Raw genomic sequence first — 22,009 nt, 5'->3', positions numbered from 1 at the left:
CTTTTTGAGGTCTATTGAAGGATTTAAAACAGTTCAATGTCAATGGATACTACATAATTTAAATACATAATTGGAAATTTTGCATCATCATCTCCCGAGCCTTTTACCAACTATGATGGGGACGGCTTTCATTCTAACCGGATGCAGCTGAGTTCCAGTGCTTTACAAGGGGCGACTGCCCTATCTGACCTCCTCAAGCCAGTTACCCGTGCAACACAACACCCCATGGTAAGACTGGTTGTCAGACTTACTGGCTTCTGACTACTCTACTACTGCTATTTCGCTTAATAATCCTAGTATGTATTAAACGAATTTTTCTTCATAACTTTCGAGATGATTACAGACTACTTTTCAAAGGTGACGCGTTACAATATAAAGAATTTAAATGACATTGAAACGAAGGTTTCGTAATTGAACTAATAACATGAATCGTGTTAACTATTGTGTACAAGACCTTTGACCCGGCTGTGTGCACGTGGGCAAATGGTGCCGACGGACCAACCCATTCATACGATTAACACCATGTGTTTTAAGTTTAGAGTCTTATTGAATAGTGTGTGTGATGTGTATGTGCATCTCGCTCACTCATGTGTAGCACCGCATTGTGTGAAGGTGTCATTGCGCACGGCAGTATTAAACTAGTATCCATCGAAACCCCACGTCTTCTTATTTCTGCACCATTTACCCACAAACATATCATTGGCGACGAGGACGATTTTACCCACATACAAAAATAAAAAATGGCGAAGTCATTTTTGGGTAATTTATCGACGTTTGATTATAAATCCGGCGAGTGGTCTATTTTCAAAGGGCGGTTGACCCAATTTTTGAAGGTTAACGAAGTCAAGGAAGAGAATAAAAGTGCAATCTTGATTACACATTTATCCGATGACTCATATCGTTTGGTGCGTAATTTGGCTTATCCGGTCGAGTTGGAGGCGCTGGACTATAAGAAGCTGGTGGAACTGCTTGATACTCACTTCAAACAGAAGCAATGTTCATTTTCGGACAAGGCCAAATTTTATGGAGCTAAGAGGAGCTCAGGCGAGTCATTGGGCGATTGGGCTGCACGACTGCGAGGATTGGCGAGCTACTGTAACTTCGGATCCGCTTTGGACACAAACCTGACGGATCGTTTTGTCCTGGGCTTAGGAGCGGGGCCCGAGCGTGATAAGCTATTTGAGCAGAATGCTTCCACGTTGGAATTTAACAAAGCGTTGGAGATAGCTGAGCGAGCGGAATGCGCTAGAGAAGCCAGGAAGGTGTTGTCCACAGATGACACTGCCATAAAAGAAGAACCGGTGAACAAAATATACAAGGGCGGTTCACGTCGCGGCGGCGGTGGCAGCGGCGCAGGCGGCGCTCGTGCGGGGACACGAGATGCAAGTCGTGAGGCTGGCCGTTGTTCTATATGCGGTTTAAAAGGTCACGATAAGGATGTGTGTCGTTACAAAAATTATAAGTGTCAAAAATGTGGAAAAGAAGGGCATTTAAAGAAAGTGTGTAATAAAAAAAACCAAACCAACCGTGTTCGCGTCAATAATATCGGAAGCGATGATAGTGATAGTGAAACAGACGGTAGCTGTAAGGAATGCCATAATTTTAACATAAGGTATGTAACAGACAAACCGTTGTGTTTAGACATTAAAGTAGGTGATAAAAATGTAACCATGGAGTTAGATTCTGGGTCTGGAGTTTCTGTCATATCAAATAGAATGTACTCAGAACTGTTTGCACATTATAACTTAACTGACTGTACGATTAAAATGTGTTTATATAACGGACATAAAATCTCGCCGTTGGGGTATTTCCAGCCTATTGTCGAATATAAAGCACAAAGGAAAGAAATTAAGATATTTGTAGTAGACTCGAATGGCCCTCCCCTACTCGGGCGCGATTTCATGTCCACTTTCGGTTTAATTTTAACAAATGTTTATAAAATAAGTCAGGATCACGATGTTAATGCATTATTGGAACAGTTTCCTAGCTTATGGAAAGATGAACTTGGTTGTTTTAATAAATTTAAAGTGCACCTACGATTAAAGGAAAATTCAGTACCAAAATTCTTTAAGGCCCGACCAATACCGTTTGCCTTAAAAGACAAGGTAGAATTAGAATTAGATAGATTAGTCAGTTTGGGCATACTAGTTCCGGTAAGTAATTCACGTTATGCAACACCCATAGTACCGGTTTTAAAGGATAATAACACGGTTAAGATAGCAGGTGATTTTTCAGTCACACTTAATAAGGACCTTATAATAGATAAGTACCCGCTACCAAGGATTGAAGAAGTGTTTGCTAAGCTTGGTGGGGGAGAACATTATTCGAAAATAGATTTAAAAAATGCATATAATCAATTTTGTCTCTCGGAAGATTCTCAGGAGTTGACTACTATTAACACACCAAAAGGATTATTTAAATATACACGTCTAGTTTACGGTCTTGCGAATGCTCCTGCCCTGTTCCAAAAAGCAATGGAAGTTTTATTGTTGGGTATCGAAGGAGTTAGTATATGGTTAGACGATATTTGTTTGACTGCGCCAACAAAAGCACTTCATATAAAGAGATTAGCACAGGTTCTAAGCAGGTTAAATGAAGCGGGGTTGCGCCTTCAGAAAGACAAATGCGAGTTTTTTAAGGATAATGTAACGTACTTAGGTTACATTATCGATAAGAACGGATTACGTACTAACCGCGATAAAGTTAAGGCAATATTAAATGCGCCGGAACCGACAAATATTACGGAAGTAAAGAGGTTCCTAGGAGTAGTCAACTACTACAGGGTTTTTATTCCTAATGCATCGAGCATTATGAGCCCGCTCCACCAGTTGCTGCGCAGTGGCGCGCGGTGGGAGTGGGGAGCGCGCCAGCGCCGCGCGGTGCGTCGCGTGTGCGCTGAGCTCGCCTCTGAGCGCGTGCTGGCGCATTTCGAGCCGAGCGCGCAGCTAGTGCTATCAGTAGATGCCGGGCCGCATGGACTCGGGGCTGTCCTATCTCAACGGGGCAGCGATGGCGGCGAGCGACCATTAGCGTACGCCTCGCGGTCGCTTTCGGTAAGCGAACGCAATTATAGTCAAATACAAAAAGAAGCGACAGCGATCATTTTTGGTGTCAAACACTTCCATCAATACCTTTACGGAAGAAGCGAGCCATTTATTCTTAAGACCGACCACCGGCCCCTGGTATCAATATTTAATAATAAAACGGGTATATCGATAACTACAGCATTACGGTTACAAAGATACGCTATTATACTTTCTGCATACAACTATACAGTTCAGTATATATCAAGTGATAATAACTTAGTCGCTGATTATTTTTCCCGTGCACCTGTGGCGGATACTGCGTGCAAGGGAGATAGCGAATATGACGCATATTTGTCACTGAATTTCTTAGACGTGACCGACCCAGCTGTTTTGTTAATGGATTTAAAGAAGGCAACTTGTAGTGATAAAATTATTCAAACCGTCATTAAATATACAAATGTAGGTTGGCCTCGTAAGATTGTTTGCGAGTCTATTCGTCCCTTCTTTTTATGTCGTAATGATTTGCAATACGAAAATGGTATTTTAATGCGGGGTCATAAGGTGGTAATTCCAGTGGCACTGCGAGAAAGAATGTTGCGCGAACTGCACAGCACGCATTTAGGCATAGTAAAAATGAAATGTAATGCGCGTAGTAGGATGTGGTGGCCCGGTATAGACGAGGATATTGAGAGGTGTATCGGCGCATGCGACGTTTGCGCGAGCGTGCGGCCTGCGCCGCCGCGAGCTGCGCCCGCGCCGTGGCCGAGTCCAGCCGCGCCGTGGGAACGCATCCACATTGACTATCTGTCTATACGTCAACAGACGTATCTAGTAGTGATTGACGCATACTCTAAATGGTTAGAATGTATTAACATGCAAAATGATACTACTAGCCAATCTTTGATAAGAAAACTGAAACAATGTTTTTCTGTGTTTGGTTTACCTTGTACTTTAGTTTCAGATAACGATCCCAAGATAAATTCAAAGGAATTTAATTTGTTCTGTTCCAATAATGGCATTAAATACATGACGACTCCAATTTACCATCCATGTAGCAACGGTCAAGCGGAAAACTCAGTAAGAACATGTAAAAAGATGTTGAAAATAATATTAAGTGAAAACTCTGCACAACATGTGTTACGTGAAAAATTGATAGGCTATTTATTTGAATATAGGAATACAGAGCACTGCACTACTGGACACTCGCCCGCAGAATTAATGTTTGGTCGGAAGCTGAGATCACGGCTTGATTTAATACTTCCAAAAGAAAATGAATCGCATAAAACAATGTCGAAGGAAAATGAATGTAGTAGCAGAGCCTTTGTGATTGGTGACAGGGTATGGGTCCGGTGGTACAGTGGTAGAAAAGAAGCTTGGAAATTAGGAGTAATAAGTAAAGTGATAGGGAAAAGAATGTATGAAGTGGTGGTTGATGATCAAAGTGTATCTTGTATTAGGCATCTTGATCAGCTTTTAGAGTGTAAAAATAAAGGTATAGCAAGATCAATTGATTGTGATGAACCGATGCCTTCAGGGGTTCCACCCGTTCCTAGTTCACCGACTTCAACAATTCAGTTTAGTCCAACAACATCCGAATTAATTAGTGAGTCGGATTCAGTTAGCACAACAGGTGTAGATTCAGAGGAACCGGTGGAAGAAGAAACGGTGGCAGCGCCAGTTACTATTACTAGCGTGGAAGGTTCTAGCAATGCTGCTGGAAGCAGTAGTAGTGGTAGCGATGTAATTTGTACTGAAGCTCGAGAAGGTGTACGCCAATCTGTCAGTTGTATGCCAGACGCCCAGGCTCCTCAAGCCTCGGCCAGGCCACAGGATTCATCTCCGCAATTATCACGTGCACGTTCTCAGCGAGTTAGGAAGAAGGTAGATTACTCAGTATTTTATAAGTAGATTACAAGTTAATTATAAGTTTATGTTATTAATTGATAAATTGTAATACTAAGTATTCTGTCTACAGATTTCAAAATTAGTGTGGAGGAATGATGTGTATGTGCATCTCGCTCACTCATGTGTAGCACCGCATTGTGTGAAGGTGTCATTGCGCACGGCAGTATTAAACTAGTATCCATCGAAACCCCACGTCTTCTTATTTCTGCACCATTTACCCACAAACATATCAGTGTGTCAAATTGATGAAGGAATAAAATTAAATATTGGAGTTGGGATAGCACACTGAGCTGTTCAGAACACTGCGGTTCCACCCGCGTACCAAAGAAACTACTTCCTGAAGCCGAATAAAAAGATGCTTATATTCTCTCTCAGGTACTTACTTTTACGCAAAAACTATTTGTCTGTAGTTTTAAAAGCCTAGAAAGTCGGACAGACGAGATATAGTGGTTTCGCATATATTAGGATAATAGCACGATTGATAAGTAAATAAAACCTCTTTTTGAAACGATTCTTTCAGAAAAAATATTTTAAGTATACGTACTAACTCGACTTCTGGAGATGGACACCAATCAGCGGGTAGACCGCGCCAGGCGTTGCTTGACCATATAATCAATCGACTCGTAAGAATGTGATTTAGCTACAAGTCCCTTATAAAATTATACTCTATATACACACAAACAAACAAACTTAGAAGTATTCTCAATCAATACTATAAGGTTACAACAGATGTATGTCTGTTACTTCAGAACTATTTGCGCCAATACTCGTTGAAAGGAATTTTAGGGTAATTCTTTCATTTCGTACAAATTTGCTATTTCTCGTTATAAAATATTATTAAATCATTTTGAGTGGGTACTTTCTATCACAATGACATGGTATTGTTTTAGAACATGGCCATACGCTAACATGAATTGCTATTTGCAAAGGGTTTAATAGTTATTTTATAAAAATATACAAAAAATCATCTACCTTCAGTTTCAGATCATGAGTTATTGCCGGATATGTATTTTTAAATGCAATTCTCCTTTGCTACAATCAATGAGAAGTGAATAAATAATATTATGTACATTACAGAGAACCTATTCTCATGTTTTCACGAACTAAAACTGTATAATTAATGTAAAAAGAAAATAACAAACTTTTGTCACACAAAATTGATCATTACCAGCGGTAGAATTTGAAACTACAAAATATCAGTGTACGATATTCTGTGGTTTCTCTCCCCGCGCCCCGCATTTCAAACGACAGCCAGTTGAGCCACAGGCACGGGAGCGGAAGGCTGCGCGTTTGGGTTGGAGAAATATCGGACGTAGAACACTCGAAATTTTACTTTGTCACGAAATATTTGTCTTTACCGTCGCCTAAGTTGTAAGGTGAGTTATAAGATTTTATTTATGTTTCATTCTTAATAAAGGAGCTCACCAGGATTACTAACTGTCTTGTAGGTTATATAATTATCGTGTTTACGGATATTGGGTTATAGACTAAAACGTCCTGAAATGTCATTACCCTCAGCGTCATCACCTTCTTTTACCTTCAGCTTTGAAACTGAAGGTAATGATCCCAAACGGAAGGTAGTGATGAAAAATTTTATTTTCTTTTTTTATTTAAATTTCTTATTCAAAAGCTCTAAATTGGTACTTTAACCCTTTCACGTTCTCGGTATATTATTCTATGTATTTAAGTGTAGTTCTATATCCAGATTTTCTTTACCAAGTACCTATTTGGTGAACATTAATTTAATATCATATCATAATAATCAGAGCTCTAGAATAAAGTAGAAATCCTTTTTTTGTAAATTAATTAAACACAATTATTAGTGTTAATAAATAGGTATATGAAATATGGTATTATTTGTAATATATAACTGCATACACCTATTTATTGAGTCTTAAGGTACAGTTACACATGCTATAGTTCGGCCATTCAGAGAATGCGTTCCTGACACGTCGCGATTGAACTGACGACGTAACTTTGCAATGGCGTTGCAGTTACGATAAAAATATTTTTGCTGGTTGTTTACCGTTTTAACAATTGAGGAGCATTAAAACAACATTATTATATCAATAATCAATGAATGTTATAATTTTGTGCCAAACTGAGTGTCAAATAACTTGGTAAACAATATTTTTCTAAATCTATACTGCGCTATTACAAGGTTATGTCAGCGGTTTATATTTTGTAGTGCTGTGCTAAAAATAACAGGCAAGTATCGTAATCTGTTCTTATACAGTTATAATATAAAATAATACGTTTTGATTTTCTTTTTAAGAATTGGAAAATAATGGACTATAAGACTTAATTATAACGTTTATGAAATATAAAAATAAAACTATGACCAAACCGCATTTTTATACTTAGATTAAAAATGGTAACCCCAAATGGCGTTATGGGCCGCCATTTTGTGACGCTAAAACAGTCGTCCGTTGTCGTTTCGTGCGCATAGACCACGTTTTTCAAGTGTTTTCGATCTGTTTTTATTTGATTACCCGGCTTTTGTTAGACCGAGATATCAGGATTGATTCTGTTATTGATAATAATATAATTATACATGTAGGCGAAGATGATGATGAAGACACCACCTCCTCAAGCAAATCGGAGTCTGATTAATATTCTGTTCGCACATTCAATTCAATGTACTTGTAACAAAGAATAAATAAAACAATTTTATTATATGAATATTACCTTTTTTTGGTTTCCACTTAAATAACTAAAATATAAAACAAATGATTCCGCCAATTTAAAACGAAAATAATCTTAAAATAATGCGGCGGTTCATTTTGAAGGAACGGTAACGAACTCAGTGTTATGTTGTGCCCATCACTAGTCGTGACTAACTGATAGGTGTCAGGAACGCATTCTCTGAACGGCCGAAGTATAGTTAGTAGCACGAAAGCATGCTACTTTTGAGCAATTGCTACTTAGTGGTACGTGTGTCGAAACATTGCTAATAATGAGCATGCTAGTTTCGAGTTTGCTCGAAAATCGACGGTTGTGCGATTATTGGGCATGCTACCTGCAGCGCGGGTGGAAGGGGGCGTGCTTATAGCGTGTGTGAACAGATTTGCTTATTGGGCATGCTAGTACCGATCAGTCGTCAGCAGCTGCAGGTGCGCGTGCACAATTTCGCGCTAAAAATGTCTCGCTGGGGCGAATCTGAGAGAAGTTTTTGGACGCATTGCAACTCTACCAAAAGAATAATTCTATTCAACTCCATACGAATGGCTGTTTGATTGTCCATGATTTTGTTTGAACTGACAATAAGCACGCTATAAAATGTCATGTGTACCGGAGTGTTTGCTTTGAGCATACTCTTTCAGAAGCATACTTAAAACTAGCATGCTTATATCTAGCAAATGTAGACAAGTGCAGAGCATGCTCGAAAAAAGTATGCTAATCAGCATACTAAAAATCATGCTACTAACTAGCATGTGTAACTGTACCTTTAGGTTGAATTTTTTTCAGAACAATGGTGTTGTTAAATTCATGAATATCATCATATGCTTGCATTTTTTAGTTAAGAAGGTAATTAATTACAATGCAATTTACAGTTACAAGAGCCATGGTGAAGCCAAAGGCAAAGAATAAGAAAACTACAGAGGAAAAGTTGGCTCAGCAAAGACTTCATAAAAGACAAAAGTATGAAGAGATTAAAAAGGATCCTGAAAAGTATGCAGCCCAAAAAGAAAAAGAAAGGTTACGATATTTGAAACGCAAAGAACAGAATAAAATAAAGTTGATCAAAGACTTAACGCCACGACAACAAAGACAGAAAAGAAAGCAATGGAAAGAAAATCGTCAACGATATACAGAAAAGAAGAAAAAAGAAAAAGCAATAGAACAAATGCTTGTTGATAATTCTCCGCCTACAAGTGATTGTGAAGAAATAGATCCTCAACTGCCTCAGGTTAATGAAGTTGACCCATTAGAGGGACCGTCAACTACTAAAATCGAAGTCGAGAAGAATAAAATAGATCAGTTTAAAAGAAAATGTGAAAACTGCGTTAAAAGACAAAAAATAATACGTCGCATTCGATACATTTACACTAAAAGAATTGGAATATTGAAAAAAGAAATTCAGAAGGAACAAAATGAGAAGAGGGAGCTGAAAAAAATGTTAGATAGACTTAGGAAAGAGAATATAATTATTAAAAAAGATAATCCATCTACCGAACAGAAAATTGAAAATTTATTAGATAATATTGATAAAGGCAAAAAAGAAGAAGTCAAAAAGAAGTTGATATTTGGTGAAGTAATTTCTAAACAGCTAAAAGAAGGATTAAAAAGTTTAAGAAAAACAGAAAAACGTAAATTTAGTGATGTAATTGTAAAAGACAAAGAAAGGTTTAAAAAACATAGAATAACGACAGCAATAATGCCATTTACATTAAGAAACAAAAAAGATGTACATACAGATCAGGAGAAAGAAATAAAACGAGAAATAGAAGACTTCTTTGATGATGATAGTAATAGTAGAATTGCTGCAGACAAAAAAGAATGTATCAAAAAAAATGGCTTGACAAAACAAAAACGCTACCTCACGGACACTTTGATCAATCTTCACAAAAAGTTTAATGTAACCTATAAAGAAGTCAGTTACTCGACATTTTGCAAGTATCGTCCATTTTGGGTGGTGTATCCGAAAGAGTCCGACAGAAACACATGTTCGTGTGTAAAACATGTAAATATGGACTTATTAGTAAAGTCGCTTCAAAGAAATAAAATAATAAAGGAACCTAACGGATCTATGTTGCTGGAAAGCCTTTGTTGCGATGTTCGAAGAGAAAAGTGCCTTAATAGAACATGTGAGAAATGTAAAACTAAAGTTATCGAGTATGGAGAGTTCTGTAATGACAAACCTTTGAAATATTACCAATGGGAAACGAAAACTGTCAACTATGTTAGTAAGGACGAAGATAAAGAAACTAAAAAAACAAAAAAAAGTGAAATGGAAGATTTGCCACTTACCATAATTAAAAAACTTGAAGATTCTCTGCCACGTTATTTCGAACACTGTTTAAATATTGTCCAACAATTCAAAAATATAAATAACTTAAAAAAGACCTTAACGCCCAATGAAGCCCTCATACATATGGATTTCTCTGAAAATTATATCGCAAAATTTCATGAGGAGGTGCAAAGCCATCATTTCGGTAGCAGTCCACAACAAATCTGTCTACATACTTCCGTTATTTACTGGCTTGATTCAGAAACAGGAGTTTATAAAACTAACAGCATGTGCACTATCAGTGAGTGCACCAGGCACGATGCTGAATCCGTATGGGCGCACATAATTCCTATAATAGAATTTGTGAAAAGCAGCAGTACCTTGATTGACACTTTCCATTTTTTGACTGACAGCCCTTCCAGTCAGTATCGGAATCGCAAGATATTTTATATTATTACCCAACTGCAAAACATGTTCCCAGAATTAAAAGCAATCTCATGGAACTATATGGAAACCGGTCACGGGAAGGGAGCTCCAGACGGAGTTGGAGCTGTCTTTAAGCGTACAGCCGATAAAACGGTTCGATTCGGTAGAGACATAGGTACTCTAAAAGATTTTTGGCTCGTAATGAAGGAGAAAATCAAGAACATCGAAATGCGTATCGTCACAAAAAAAGATATTGAAGAAAGGACAACACCGAGAAATATAAAAACTTTTAAGGGTACAATGTCAGTGCACCAAGTTTTATGGTCAGCAAGTAGTTGCATAATGACATTCCGAAAGCTCAGCTGCTTCTTTTGTCCAAATGGAGTCACGTGCACTCATGGTTATCATTTGGGATTTATGGATGTACCCGAGGATACTTTACCGCAGGAAAGAGAACACGTATTGTATGAGTTTCTGGACACAAATACTACTCCCGAAATGATTGAAGAAGTCACCAGCTCACCTAAGGGACATCTTACCAGCTTTAATAATTTAGAATCAATTCAAAATTCTTATCCGGACACACAAAAAGTTTCAAATGTTAAAATACTATCTGATGTTCGTTTTGACTGGTCGAACACTAGTTTTAGTGTCAAAACTCCAACTCCCAAACAGCAGAGGTTTCAATCAAATTTTGAAAATTTTATATCTACAAACAAAATACCAAAACAAAAAAACAAAATTCAAAATGAAAACCAAAATAAGGGTTTCTTTTTTGGATCTGATGATGATGAGGATTACAACATATTTTAACGATGAACAGACTGATGAGTGCCGGCGCAGTGCCGATCAGTAACGTATCTATCAATATCGGCACCGATGTCGGAATCGTATCTAATAGTAGAAAATATGAGTACAAATACCGTAAAAAGACTGATTGATTGACTGATATAATGTTAAAATTAAGATTTAGATTTATTTTACGACATTTTGATTAAAAGTTTTCATTTGTTTCGGCTTTTTAGATATTTGTTCAAACAAATAAGATTGAAATTAAGATTTAAGTTTTTGTTTTTTTTTTTTTTTTTAAGATCATCTTAACTCTGATTTGTTTTTGATTTTATAAATAAATAAAACGTAAAAAAATATTTGTCTTTTAATGTCTTACCGAACCCATTTTTAAATCATTACCAGTATAAATGCGTCACTACCGTCTTCTCTATTGTCATTACCATCACTATCGAAGTCATTGCCGGTTCGAAAAAAAAATTAAATCCCTTATAACTTCTAAGTTTATGTGTGCAATTAGTTATTAATTGGCAAAAGCATAAAGAATTATGCATATTTCACATCTAAGAGTCAATTTTTAAAGTTTAAAAAATTCTCTCACTTTCTCCAAATACGCACGAAATGAAAGAATTACCCTTTAAGTGGATGAGCCTGAGTTTGAAGATTTTAGACCTTGTAATAAATAGTCAATCTGAGAATATAGATTCGTGATGTAAGGCTATTCTGTAATAAAATAAACTAGTTTTTGGTAGCTTTTTAGAGCTGCACCTGTATTATTTTTGTTGGTTACAAGTCTGGTGGCCGGTAAATCCTAGTGACCTAGTAAAAGTCGGCGACCTCATTTTTTAAGATGTTTCTATCAAATAAGGTCGTTGATATAAGTCACCGGGTGTATTGATATGTCAACCAGCCATTTAGATATGGATGGATGGACTTTAACCGTCTTACCACAAAAACTTTTAAACGTCAGTTTAAGACTTTATCTAAAAAAATGTCAAATTATGACGTTGACATATGGTTCATTTTGCAGCCACATTTTTTTTAGACAAGTGTAAAACAAGTGTTTAAGTTTTTGTGGTAAGGCCATATATATTTAGTTTTTTTTTAAGGTTTTTACCATGACATATTTAATTTAAACACTATGCTATCATGAGTTACTTTCACATGTTCCTTTATTGAACATGTGACAGTAACTCAATCTCTATGTTACGCAATCACGCTCAATCGTCTGAACCAGTTAAGATGGAATTTGGTGCAGAAATAGGTAGTATTCTGAAGACGGATGTAGGCTACTTTTCATCCGCCATGGACGCCACTGGTTAACCAAAAAATATCTAGAATTTGAAGCCAAAAAATAGCTTATCTACTTTTTGAGATCTCATGTTTACACAACTCAAAGTTGCAACTATTTATACATTACAAACGTTACAGTAGTTTTGTAGCAAGTTGTATAATAAATAGTCACTAATTAATATTATTATCACGTTTGTATTTGTGAAGAGAATTCGATATTAGATGACGTAGTCCTTATGTCATCTATGTATTTGATGATGGTTTAGTGATGCAAAAAGAATCTTGCTTCTTTTTGCATCACTAAACCAGAAATGGGTAAAGAACCAACCTCTCAAGTATTTGGTTCCAGGTCAGGGAAGTATCAATGTGCTGCGGGATTGTTCGAAAGAGTTACCGCGGCCCTGGTACATAAAAGGCCTGCGACGGAACACGACGGTTTTTAGTCAGTAACAGCCAGTTTCTTCATCAAAAGTTAAAGCCAAAGTAAAAGTCAAAGTAATGTCTAAAGTAAAAGTAACGGTCAAATTCAATTTTTCTATTAGTTTTGCTGTCACTTTAGCCTTGAAAAACCGTATTTGACCGTTACTTTTACTTTAGACATTACTTTAACTTTAACTTTTGATGAAGAAACTGGCCGTAAGAGTCTGACACTCCCTCACCGCTGCTAACCTACAGCGGGAGGGGTCATTTGATGATTTTTGACGTCGTTAAAAAAAAGGAAAGTGTCAATGTAACTTTCCTAATTTTGTATGCACTTTCTAAGTATATTTTGGTCTGGGACACTGATTACTGCGTTTGGGAGAGCACGTTAAACTGTAGGTCCCGGCTGTCATTGAACATCTTCGGCAGTCGTTACGGGTAGTCGGAAGCCAGTAAGTCTGACACCAGTCTAACCAAGAGATATTAGGTTGCCCGGGTAACCGGGTTGAGGAGGTCAGATAGGCAGTCGCTCCATGTAAAGCACTGGTACTCAGCTGCATTCGGTTAGACTGGAAGCCGACCCCAACATAGTTGGGAAAAGGCTCGGGAGATGACGATCACGTTTCTAGTTGTGAGAAGAATTCGATATTATATGACGTAGTTGTTATGTCATTTATTTATTTGACAATGATTGTGTTTATTGATGCACCTGTATCGAATAGGAAAGTTATTTTTAGTTAGGAATTTATTAGCTGTATTTGTCAGGTATCGAGGTGATGACGAATCTGTTGTGTCTACTTTTTGTCTATAATCTATACTAATATTATAAAGCTGAAGAGTTTGTTTGTTTGTTTGTTTGAACGCGCTAATCTCAGGAACTACTGGTCCGATTTGAAAATTTCTTTCAGTGTTAGATAGCCCATTTATCGAGGAAGGCTATAGGCTACTTTTTATCCCGGTACGGGAAGTAGTTCCCACGGCATGCGGGTGAAACCGCTGGCAGAAGCTAGTAATATTATAAAGAGGAAACAAGTATATAATGTTTGTTTATAATGGTAAACTTTTACTGTAAAGCTTCTACTGGAAAGCTACACTCTTCAAGAGTAAACCGCGGTATAAAATGCAAATAAAAATACTCAACCCTGCCAAAGTCTGATTCCTTTTAAAATCCTTTTTTGTTTTGGTATGTGGAAGACCTGTAGATGACTCTATCAGCGCAGTAGAAGAGAGTGAAAGACTGTTGCTGAGTAAAACCCACCAACATGGTGGGTTCCTTCCTTCTGGAGCCCTTTGTGTACCGGGGACGCGGTAACTCGCGTGAACAATCCCGCAGCCCCAAAAAAACTCGCATTTAGGTCTCAAAAACGTACTACATGAATGAAATAAAAGTAAATACTTCTTTCATGATATTTTTCTAAATGTTGTAAATACGACTGCAGATGTCCATATTTTCGTTGCAAATAAAATGTATTTATTCTTAAAAATATATTTACTTACCACTATTATAAACAATAGCATAATACTGATTATCTAAGCGAAGCCTAGTAACACAGTAAATAAGTTTTGGCACTAGGGTCGATGACGTCACGCCGGCCGACGCCCAGGGCTGACACGCAATGACACTAATTAATTTAGTTGTAATAATTAGATTTTGTATTCATTCATAGGTGTAGTTTTATTTGTGCTAAAGGTCGTAGCATATTATATGGGGAAGGGGTTAAAACAATATCGTGAGCAGACCGAAGTAATTCCTCTCTGTTACTGTTACAGCCTTTTTATCGACCCACTGCTGGGCTGCGGTCTCCTCTCACACGGAGAAGGATTGAGCATTAATCACCACGCTTGCTCAATGCGGGTTGGTGATTCAGACTTTAAGTCCAGGTTTCCTCAAGATGTTTTCCTTCACCTTTTTATCAGCCATTGGTAATTCCTCTTTATTTATTAAAAAAACGCCCAGTGCCAGTTACATTTGTTTTAAGATTTAATACGAAAAAATATTCACATGCTCATCTCAGAGTACTCCAGACATACAGACAGTATCGTCTCCCAATCATCATCGGCTTCCAGTCTAACCGGATGCAGCTGAGTACCAGTGTTTTAAGGAGCGGCTGTCTATCTAACCTCCTTAACCCAGTTATCCGGGCAACCCAATTCCCTCTAGGCCGTATCAAGTGCCAGATTTTTGCAGATAGAAGAGTGTGGAAGAAGATAACATGATGCGCCGACCCCAAATAAAAAATTGGAATAAGGGCAGATGGATGATGATGGTTAGGAAAGCTAAAGTTTTTTTCTTCAAGATCTAAAACAATACGCAAATAATATAGGTAGATACTTAAGAAGCGGTAGTAATGCCGTTTAGAAATTCTTGCGGTATTGTCTTAGGTTAGACGCTGGATGCAGGTCGCTTCCAACAGGTATCTGTGGAGATCTAAGGGGGAGGCCTATGTTCAGCAGTGGACGTCCTATGGCTGAGATGATGATGATGATGATGATTGTCTTAGGTTTAAAAACAAATCGCAGTCAGGCTTGGCGTCCGCTGATTACGTTTCGATTCCGATTAGTTTGTTACTCTCATACTTTGATGCGTTGGCAATCCTTTTCCTAGTACATGTTTGCTAAGTCTATGTGACCAACTGGTATGACGCTTAGGTATGCCGTTTTGTTCCTGCTCATGTCTTCTTTCTTTATGTTATGTGGGTGGCTTATGCGAAAATGATTAAGATAGAGAATAAAAGGAACCTTGCGTTAAGTGGACTACTGAAAGTATCTAAGTGCGTTAATTGGTTTTCTCAGGAAACCGAGAGAAAAAGCTGCCATTTCATAATTTCTCGAATAAGTCTGTATCGATTCCTCAGATCTTTCGGGGGATACTCTAATTATTTTCGCCAAATCCTGTTAGCCAAAATTTTGGAGACCAGATGGGCAGTCTCGACATGTTAAATATTACTCGGTTAGACTGGAAGCCGACTACCAACATAGTTGAGAAAAGGATAGGCAGGTGATGCTGATTGACATATCTAAGTATATTTTAATAATGGCAACCCTGTAGCCAGTTAATTTATATCTTCTGGCATGTCGTACACGGAACGGACCGGCCATGACTGAGTCTCGCTTCAAACATACAGGGTGTGGTATTTATAGAAGATAGATGGTGCGCCGAGATTGTTACGACGAACCTTCCTGTCACAGTCTCGATAAGATAGAAACTGGGTGAAATGGATATGTCTGTAGCCTTAGATAATTCAGGTAGATATAGGTAATATTGTTTATTGATTTTGTGATTGTTTATCAAGAGTAAAGAAACTGCTCTAAGTGCCTTATAATAAAAAGTCTGCTTAAATCGTCTGTCAAATTCCTAGTTTTTAATTTAAAAAGATCTAATAGAGGGTCTTGAGAAAATTGACTGTTGGTCTCATGGAGAAGAATCGGCAAGAAACACCGTCTCTCTTATAGGACACTCTTTTAAAGTACTTACACATCTTTCTATCTCCACAAAGATATAAAATTTCGTATAAGACAGACAGACATGTGTTACTGGGGAGTTAATTGCGCTACTTCTTCATCTCAGCAAAAACACATAGGAAGTGGTGAAGGGCAGGCGTTTTAGGGGACTGTCCCATATAATTCTGACGTTCAAAAAGTGCTGATTTTCACCCTACTTTGAATAAACGCTTTTTGATTTAATTCACATCAAGTTTCATTAAAATCTTTTCCGTTAAAAAAGCCTTTATCTTTATCTAAAAATGCATGAAGTTGTGACTTAAATTAGCGTAGAAAATAAAACAATACTACCTAGTCATTTTATAACACTCTGTATACATTTTTATCGTTCATTTTACGGCTACCGTACGGCACATACCATTGTGCGTCGCCCCTAAACCGCTGAGGTCGTCGTGGCAATTAACATTGTATTCATACGAGTAAACTGTATGTATGTATGTTTGTATGCATCGTAGAAACGCCTTGACTCTCTCTCAAGACGAATATAGTGAACTGTAATCTGACTAGCTGTTCCCTGCCATTTCATCTTTGCCAAGCACCACACATTTCAATAAAAAGTTAATAATAATAATAATAAAGCCCCGCAGGGCATCTGAGGCGGATGACGGGGAGTAGCGACCCCGCGGGGCTATATATCCGAGTGCTCCAGGGAGAGTATACTGTCCCCCATCTCCGGCCTGCCGGAGTGAAGCATGATGGGGGATAGGTCTCCCGCCTCTTGGCTTGCCTTCATCGGCCGGTCAGAGTGGAGTCGCTAGGGCAGGGTTAACAGCCCACTCGGAGGGTAGGTGCCTCGTGGTAAGTGGCGAGTGGGCCGGTGATGCTGGACCCACAGGGAGCGCGTGATCTGCGTTTAAAGTCCGCCGAGGTATCCTCACCCTTCAGCCGCTCATGTACCTGTTGCCCCCTTGTTGCGATTTAGCGACTGATTCCCGGGGGCCCAGTAAGTGAGTTGGCGAGTCTCCACCTGCCATTTTTACGTGTATTTATTACATTGTTATCGGCAGGTGCCATAGTTCCCGTAGTTTCCCCATTCCTAGTCCACTAGCATCCCATCACAATAGCCCAAGTAGTTTTCATCCATAGTTAGCAATAGTTTAGCACAGAACCGGGGATTGTCCTTGGGTACATTTCTATAGTGTATACAGGGATAATCGTCGGTTTTGTGTCACCATTTCATTAAAGTTGTCTCAAAAGGGCTTCAGCGTGTTGGCTTCGGCCCCACGTTCGCCTCCCAAAAATCCGGGACTCTATAGTCCCGAGGTCTGGTAGAGACATACAAGATAATAATAATAATAAATCTTTTATTTGCTTTAAACATGGTATTTTTGGTGTTACATATTATATATAAAGGAGCAAGCATGTTTAGCTATAGGTACAATAGCATGCAAAAATTTCAAACTTAAAACTAACATCTTAATATCATATTAACATTAACCTATCTGAGATCAAAATTTCTGTCAAGAAATTCATTTACACTATAAAAGCTACATTTGACTAGCCATTCGTGTAGTTTTGCCTTCAAAGCTCTTACATGTAATAATTTAAGATTTCTGGGAATTTTATTATAAATACGTACACACATTGCAAGGCAGTTTTTGTTATACTTTGTCAGTCTGGGTAGGTCATCAAGTACTAGCGTGTATGGATCACGTCTGCTTCGCTGTAATACTTCATTTGCTGACTTAAACAATTTTTTGTTTTTTGCTACAAACATACAAGTTTCATAAATATAAAGTGATGGTAGTGGTAACAAACCAAGCTTTTTAAATACTGGTCGACATGAATCGTCAGGTTGCATACCCCAAATCGATCTTATGCACTTTTTTTGTGCAATAAATGCACGGTTCATGTCGGTGCTATTACCCCACATGATAAGCCCATAGCGCAGCAACGATTCAACGTAGGCATGATAAGACATAATTGCCGTTTTGAGGTTTGTTACTCTTTTCACTATTTTTAAAGCATATACAAATTTATTGATTTTGCTACTGAGATTATCAACGTGATCTTTCCAATTTATATTTTTATCTATTATAACGCCTAAGAACCGAGTATGTGTAACTTCTTTGATAGTAGGAATGTTGAGATAGATGTTATTTTTGTAATTGTTAGTTTGGTTAAATTGAATGAAGACGGATTTTTCTAAGTTTATTTTCAAACAGTTTATATTTAGCCACGAGAGTAATGAGTCTATTGTATTATTTATTTCAACCTCGTGGTCTTTAACAGTATGACATGTTTTGTTGGACGTTACTATGATGGAAATATCATCAGCAAATAATATGCATTTATGTATGGTTATTTTAATGATATCGTTTATATAAATTAAGAATAATACAGGGCCAAGCACACTTCCTTGTGGAACGCCATATTTGTTTAAATTATATTTTGAATAGTATGATGCCATGTCTTTATTTTTATTAATTTTGTTAATAACGACGCTTTGTTGCCTATCACTTAGATATGACGATATCCACTCATGCGCAGGACCTCTAACTCCGAAAGAATCTAATTTTTTTAATAGTAATTCGTGTGAGACTAGATCAAAAGCTTTTGATAAATCGAAGAAAAGGCCAGTAGTGAGGTAATTATTATTAACATTAGAGAGTATGGTTTTCATGAGTGTAAATATAGCTAAGGATGTAGACTTGTTTTTTTGAAATCCGAACTGTTCTTCAGCAATAATTTTAAATTTACTGCAATAATCGATTAATCTCTTATGCATACACTTTTCAAACACTTTCGATAAGATGGGTATAAGAGTTATTGGGCGATAATTATTGACATCAAATTTGTCCCCTTTTTTAAATATTGGTTTTACTATGGAGAGTTTTAATCTGTCGGGGAATATGCCCATTGAAAACGACATATTGATTAGGTACGTTAAGATTTCACATAATTCATCACAGCAAGCTTTTATGATTTTTGTGTTAATTTCATCGTAACCCTCTGATTGGGTATTGCTTAAGGACATTATTTCCTGCCGCACTTCACTGGGTAACATGGGTTTTAGAAACATCGAGTTTGGATATTTGCTTGCACTAAGATGTTGGTTGTTCGTCTTTGCTTTGATCTGTGGTAAGTTGGTGTAATGATCGTTAAATACAGAGGCTATTTTAATTGGGTCTTTAATGTCTTTACCATTTGACTTTATTGTTTCTATGGTGTTTTTAGAGGGTAATTTATTTATTTCGCTTTTAATAACTGACCAAGTTGCTAAGCATTTGTTATCGTGATTGTTAATATATTTTATATTTATATTCTTTTTTGATAAGCTTATACACTTTTTTAATAAATCAGAGTAACAATTATATTTATTTCTATTGCTTGTATTTTTGTTTTTATAATATAGATAACGTAGCTTGCGTTTAGTTTTACAACTTTGTTTTAATCCTCTGCTGATCCACTTTTGTTTTTTATTATTGTTATTTACCTTAAGTCTTGTTTTTGGAAAGCAGAGGTTATATAGCAGGCAAAGCCAATCATGGAACTCATTAAATGCGGAATTTAAATCATTATTTAGGTAAACATTGGACCATGACAGGTTCTGCAAGTGAACCTTAAATTTACGAATGTAATCTAAATTAAAGTCTCTTTTGTAAATATAATATTTTTCGGAGTTTTGTGAGGCTGGTTTAATAGGAAAGGTTAACATTTGTGCAGTATCGTGATCAGACAGATGTAGAGGTAGGACAGTAGCATTTGCATTAGTAATATTGCTTAATATGTGATCGATACAAGACAATTTCCGGGTTGGGACATTGATGTGGATTTTATAGTTATAGTTATCTGCCAAGTCTTGCAGTTCATTTGTTACATTACCTTTTCTTAGTGTATTTATATTAAAGTCGCCGGTTATCACAATATTCGTTTTAGATTTGTATTTATTTGATAAGTTGTGTAAAAGGTTACCTAATTTGTTTAAGAATTGATGTGGATCAGATTGGGGTGTTCTGTATATTTAAGTTGTCGTATATTTAAGCTTTATTACCACAGATTACCTTTATAGTAACTCATGTAGTTCACTTCGATATTACTGCCAAGTTTAGAAACAGTAACAAACATACTCAGATATATCATCATCATCATCATCATCATCACCAGCCTATCGCAGTCCACTGCTGGACATAGGCCTCTCCAAGTGCACGCCACTGAGATCGGCGGCAGGAGCTGGATGCGAGAAGCCGAAAATAGATATATTATACTCCTAAACTATTCCGTTTATAATTATTGACTTTCATGTCAGGTTCTAGTTAACTAAACGACTAAATCTTAATTTCTTTGTAACTTACGGATAAGTTTATAATTTCATTTCATACAAGAAACACCGGTAACTGAACCTAGCAAAACAATAAAACATTAACGACCACTGCAGAGCTATTAAAAATATGCAATTTCTTAATAAAAACTTTTAATTTCTTACTCAATATAAAATGACTGCAATATAAGTACCAAAGTCTAGCTTTTATTGCGTTCCTAGCTTCCGCCCGCGGCTCCGCTCACGAAGAGTTCGGTTATATCGCGTTTCCAAGAGAACTCTTCGAAAGTCCGGGATAAAAACTATCCTATGTTCATTATCAAGGTCAACTCTATCTCTGTACCAAATTTCATTAAAATCAGTTCAGTGGTTTAGACGTGAAACTGGTTGGTCCAAAATTGGTCCTGGCTGTCATTGAACATCCTTGGCAGTCGTTACGGGTAGTCAGCAAGCCAGTAAGTCTGACACCAGTCTAATCAAGGGGTATCGGGTTGCCCGGGTAACTGGGTTGAGGAGGTCAGATAGGCAGTCGCTTCTCGTAAAGCACTGGTACTGAGCTGAATCCGGTTAAACTGGAAGCCGACCCCAACATAGTTTGGGGAAAAGGCTCGGAAGATTATGAGTGGTTTAGACGTGAAAGCGTAACAGACAGATAGACAGAGTTACTTTCAGATTTATAATATTAGTAGGGATTACCTAAAATGTTCTCAGAACACGGTATAAAGCTAAATTCTAGGTAGTGCCTAGGTTTGGCTGAATTTAGGTCAAATAACTGGGACGTAAATGGCCTTACTACAAAAACTTTAACAACTGTTTTACACTTGTCTAAAAAAAATGTGGCTCCAAAATGAACCATATGTCAACGTCATAATTTGACATTTTTTTAGACAAGTCTTAAACTGACGTTAAAAAGTTTTTGTGGTAAGACGTATATGGCCTTACTACAAAAACTTTAAACCCTGTTTTACACTTGTCTAATAAAATTTTGGCTGCAAAATGAACCATATGTCAACGTCATAATTTGTCATTTTTTTAGACAAGGCATAAACTGACGTTTAAAAGTTTTTGTGGTAAGACGGCTAATGTTTTGTTCGTGTTTGTTCTAATTTTGTAAGCCGTAAGCTAAATGGTAGGAGTTATTTATTAGGATTAGATTACAATTCAAGCTCGCTGTAGGCTAAACTGTCGGCCTGGTGCCTTTTTACTACATACCTAATTTTGCTTTTTGGGTAATTTGCCCGATCTTGTCGTCGCATCCTGTATGCAGTCCATATTTATAGTCAGTGACTGACAGCCACTGTCAACTGTACCAAAAGTGAATACCTATTATTCCCACTCCAAAACTCAGTTGCTATCTAACCTATTAAAAAAAAAAACTTTTTTTTTTCTTTTGACACCAGCCAGTTTTAGCCAAATCACGTGGTAACTTCTTCGCAT

General features: G+C 37.3%; 3 protein-coding genes across 25 annotated transcripts in view; all 3 read left to right on the top strand.

Moving 5' to 3' along the window:
• The window catches only part of LOC124642962 (phospholipid transfer protein C2CD2L), an 87,565-nt gene that overhangs the window by 25,618 nt on the left and 39,938 nt on the right, over positions 1-22,009 (top strand). The gene's annotated exons all lie outside the window — the stretch shown is intronic.
• Positions 563-5,118, top strand: LOC124642961 (uncharacterized protein K02A2.6-like). Of its 4 annotated transcripts, none has more exons than XM_047181774.1 (2): positions 563-1,612; positions 5,002-5,118. In XM_047181774.1, exons 1-2 carry the CDS (start codon positions 741-743, stop codon positions 5,012-5,014), a joined length of 885 nt encoding a protein of 294 aa, XP_047037730.1. In that variant the 5' UTR covers positions 563-740; the 3' UTR covers positions 5,015-5,118. The 4 variants fall into 4 exon arrangements, with proteins under 4 accessions (XP_047037730.1, XP_047037728.1, XP_047037727.1 ...); XM_047181772.1 differs by having other exon boundaries at positions 563-3,053; XM_047181771.1 differs by having other exon boundaries at positions 563-4,907.
• Positions 5,751-11,731, top strand: LOC124642964. Its single transcript, XM_047181788.1, has 2 exons — positions 5,751-6,307; positions 8,486-11,731. The coding sequence occupies exon 2, from the start codon at positions 8,497-8,499 to the stop codon at positions 11,119-11,121; it is 2,625 nt and encodes an 874-aa protein (XP_047037744.1). The 5' UTR covers positions 5,751-6,307; positions 8,486-8,496; the 3' UTR covers positions 11,122-11,731.

The sequence above is a fragment of the Helicoverpa zea genome, chromosome 26 (assembly GCF_022581195.2).
Source record: "Helicoverpa zea isolate HzStark_Cry1AcR chromosome 26, ilHelZeax1.1, whole genome shotgun sequence".
In the NCBI taxonomy this organism is placed as follows: Eukaryota; Metazoa; Arthropoda; class Insecta; order Lepidoptera; family Noctuidae; genus Helicoverpa; species Helicoverpa zea.
Note: the sequence above shows the minus strand (reverse complement) of the source record. Positions and strands in the feature narration are given on the sequence as shown.

What these genes read in the sequence shown, in the direction of transcription:
- LOC124642964 (XM_047181788.1), top strand. Translation starts at nt 8,497, where the DNA reads ATGGTGAAGCCAAAGGCAAAGAATAAGAAAACTACAGAGGAAAAGTTG.
- LOC124642961 (XM_047181771.1), top strand. Translation starts at nt 741, where the DNA reads ATGGCGAAGTCATTTTTGGGTAATTTATCGACGTTTGATTATAAATCC. An exon ending in CTCAGCGAGTTAGGAAGAAG is followed by an intron (nt 4,908 to 5,001) that starts GTAGATTACTCA and finishes TTCTGTCTACAG; the next exon opens with ATTTCAAAATTAGTGTGGAG.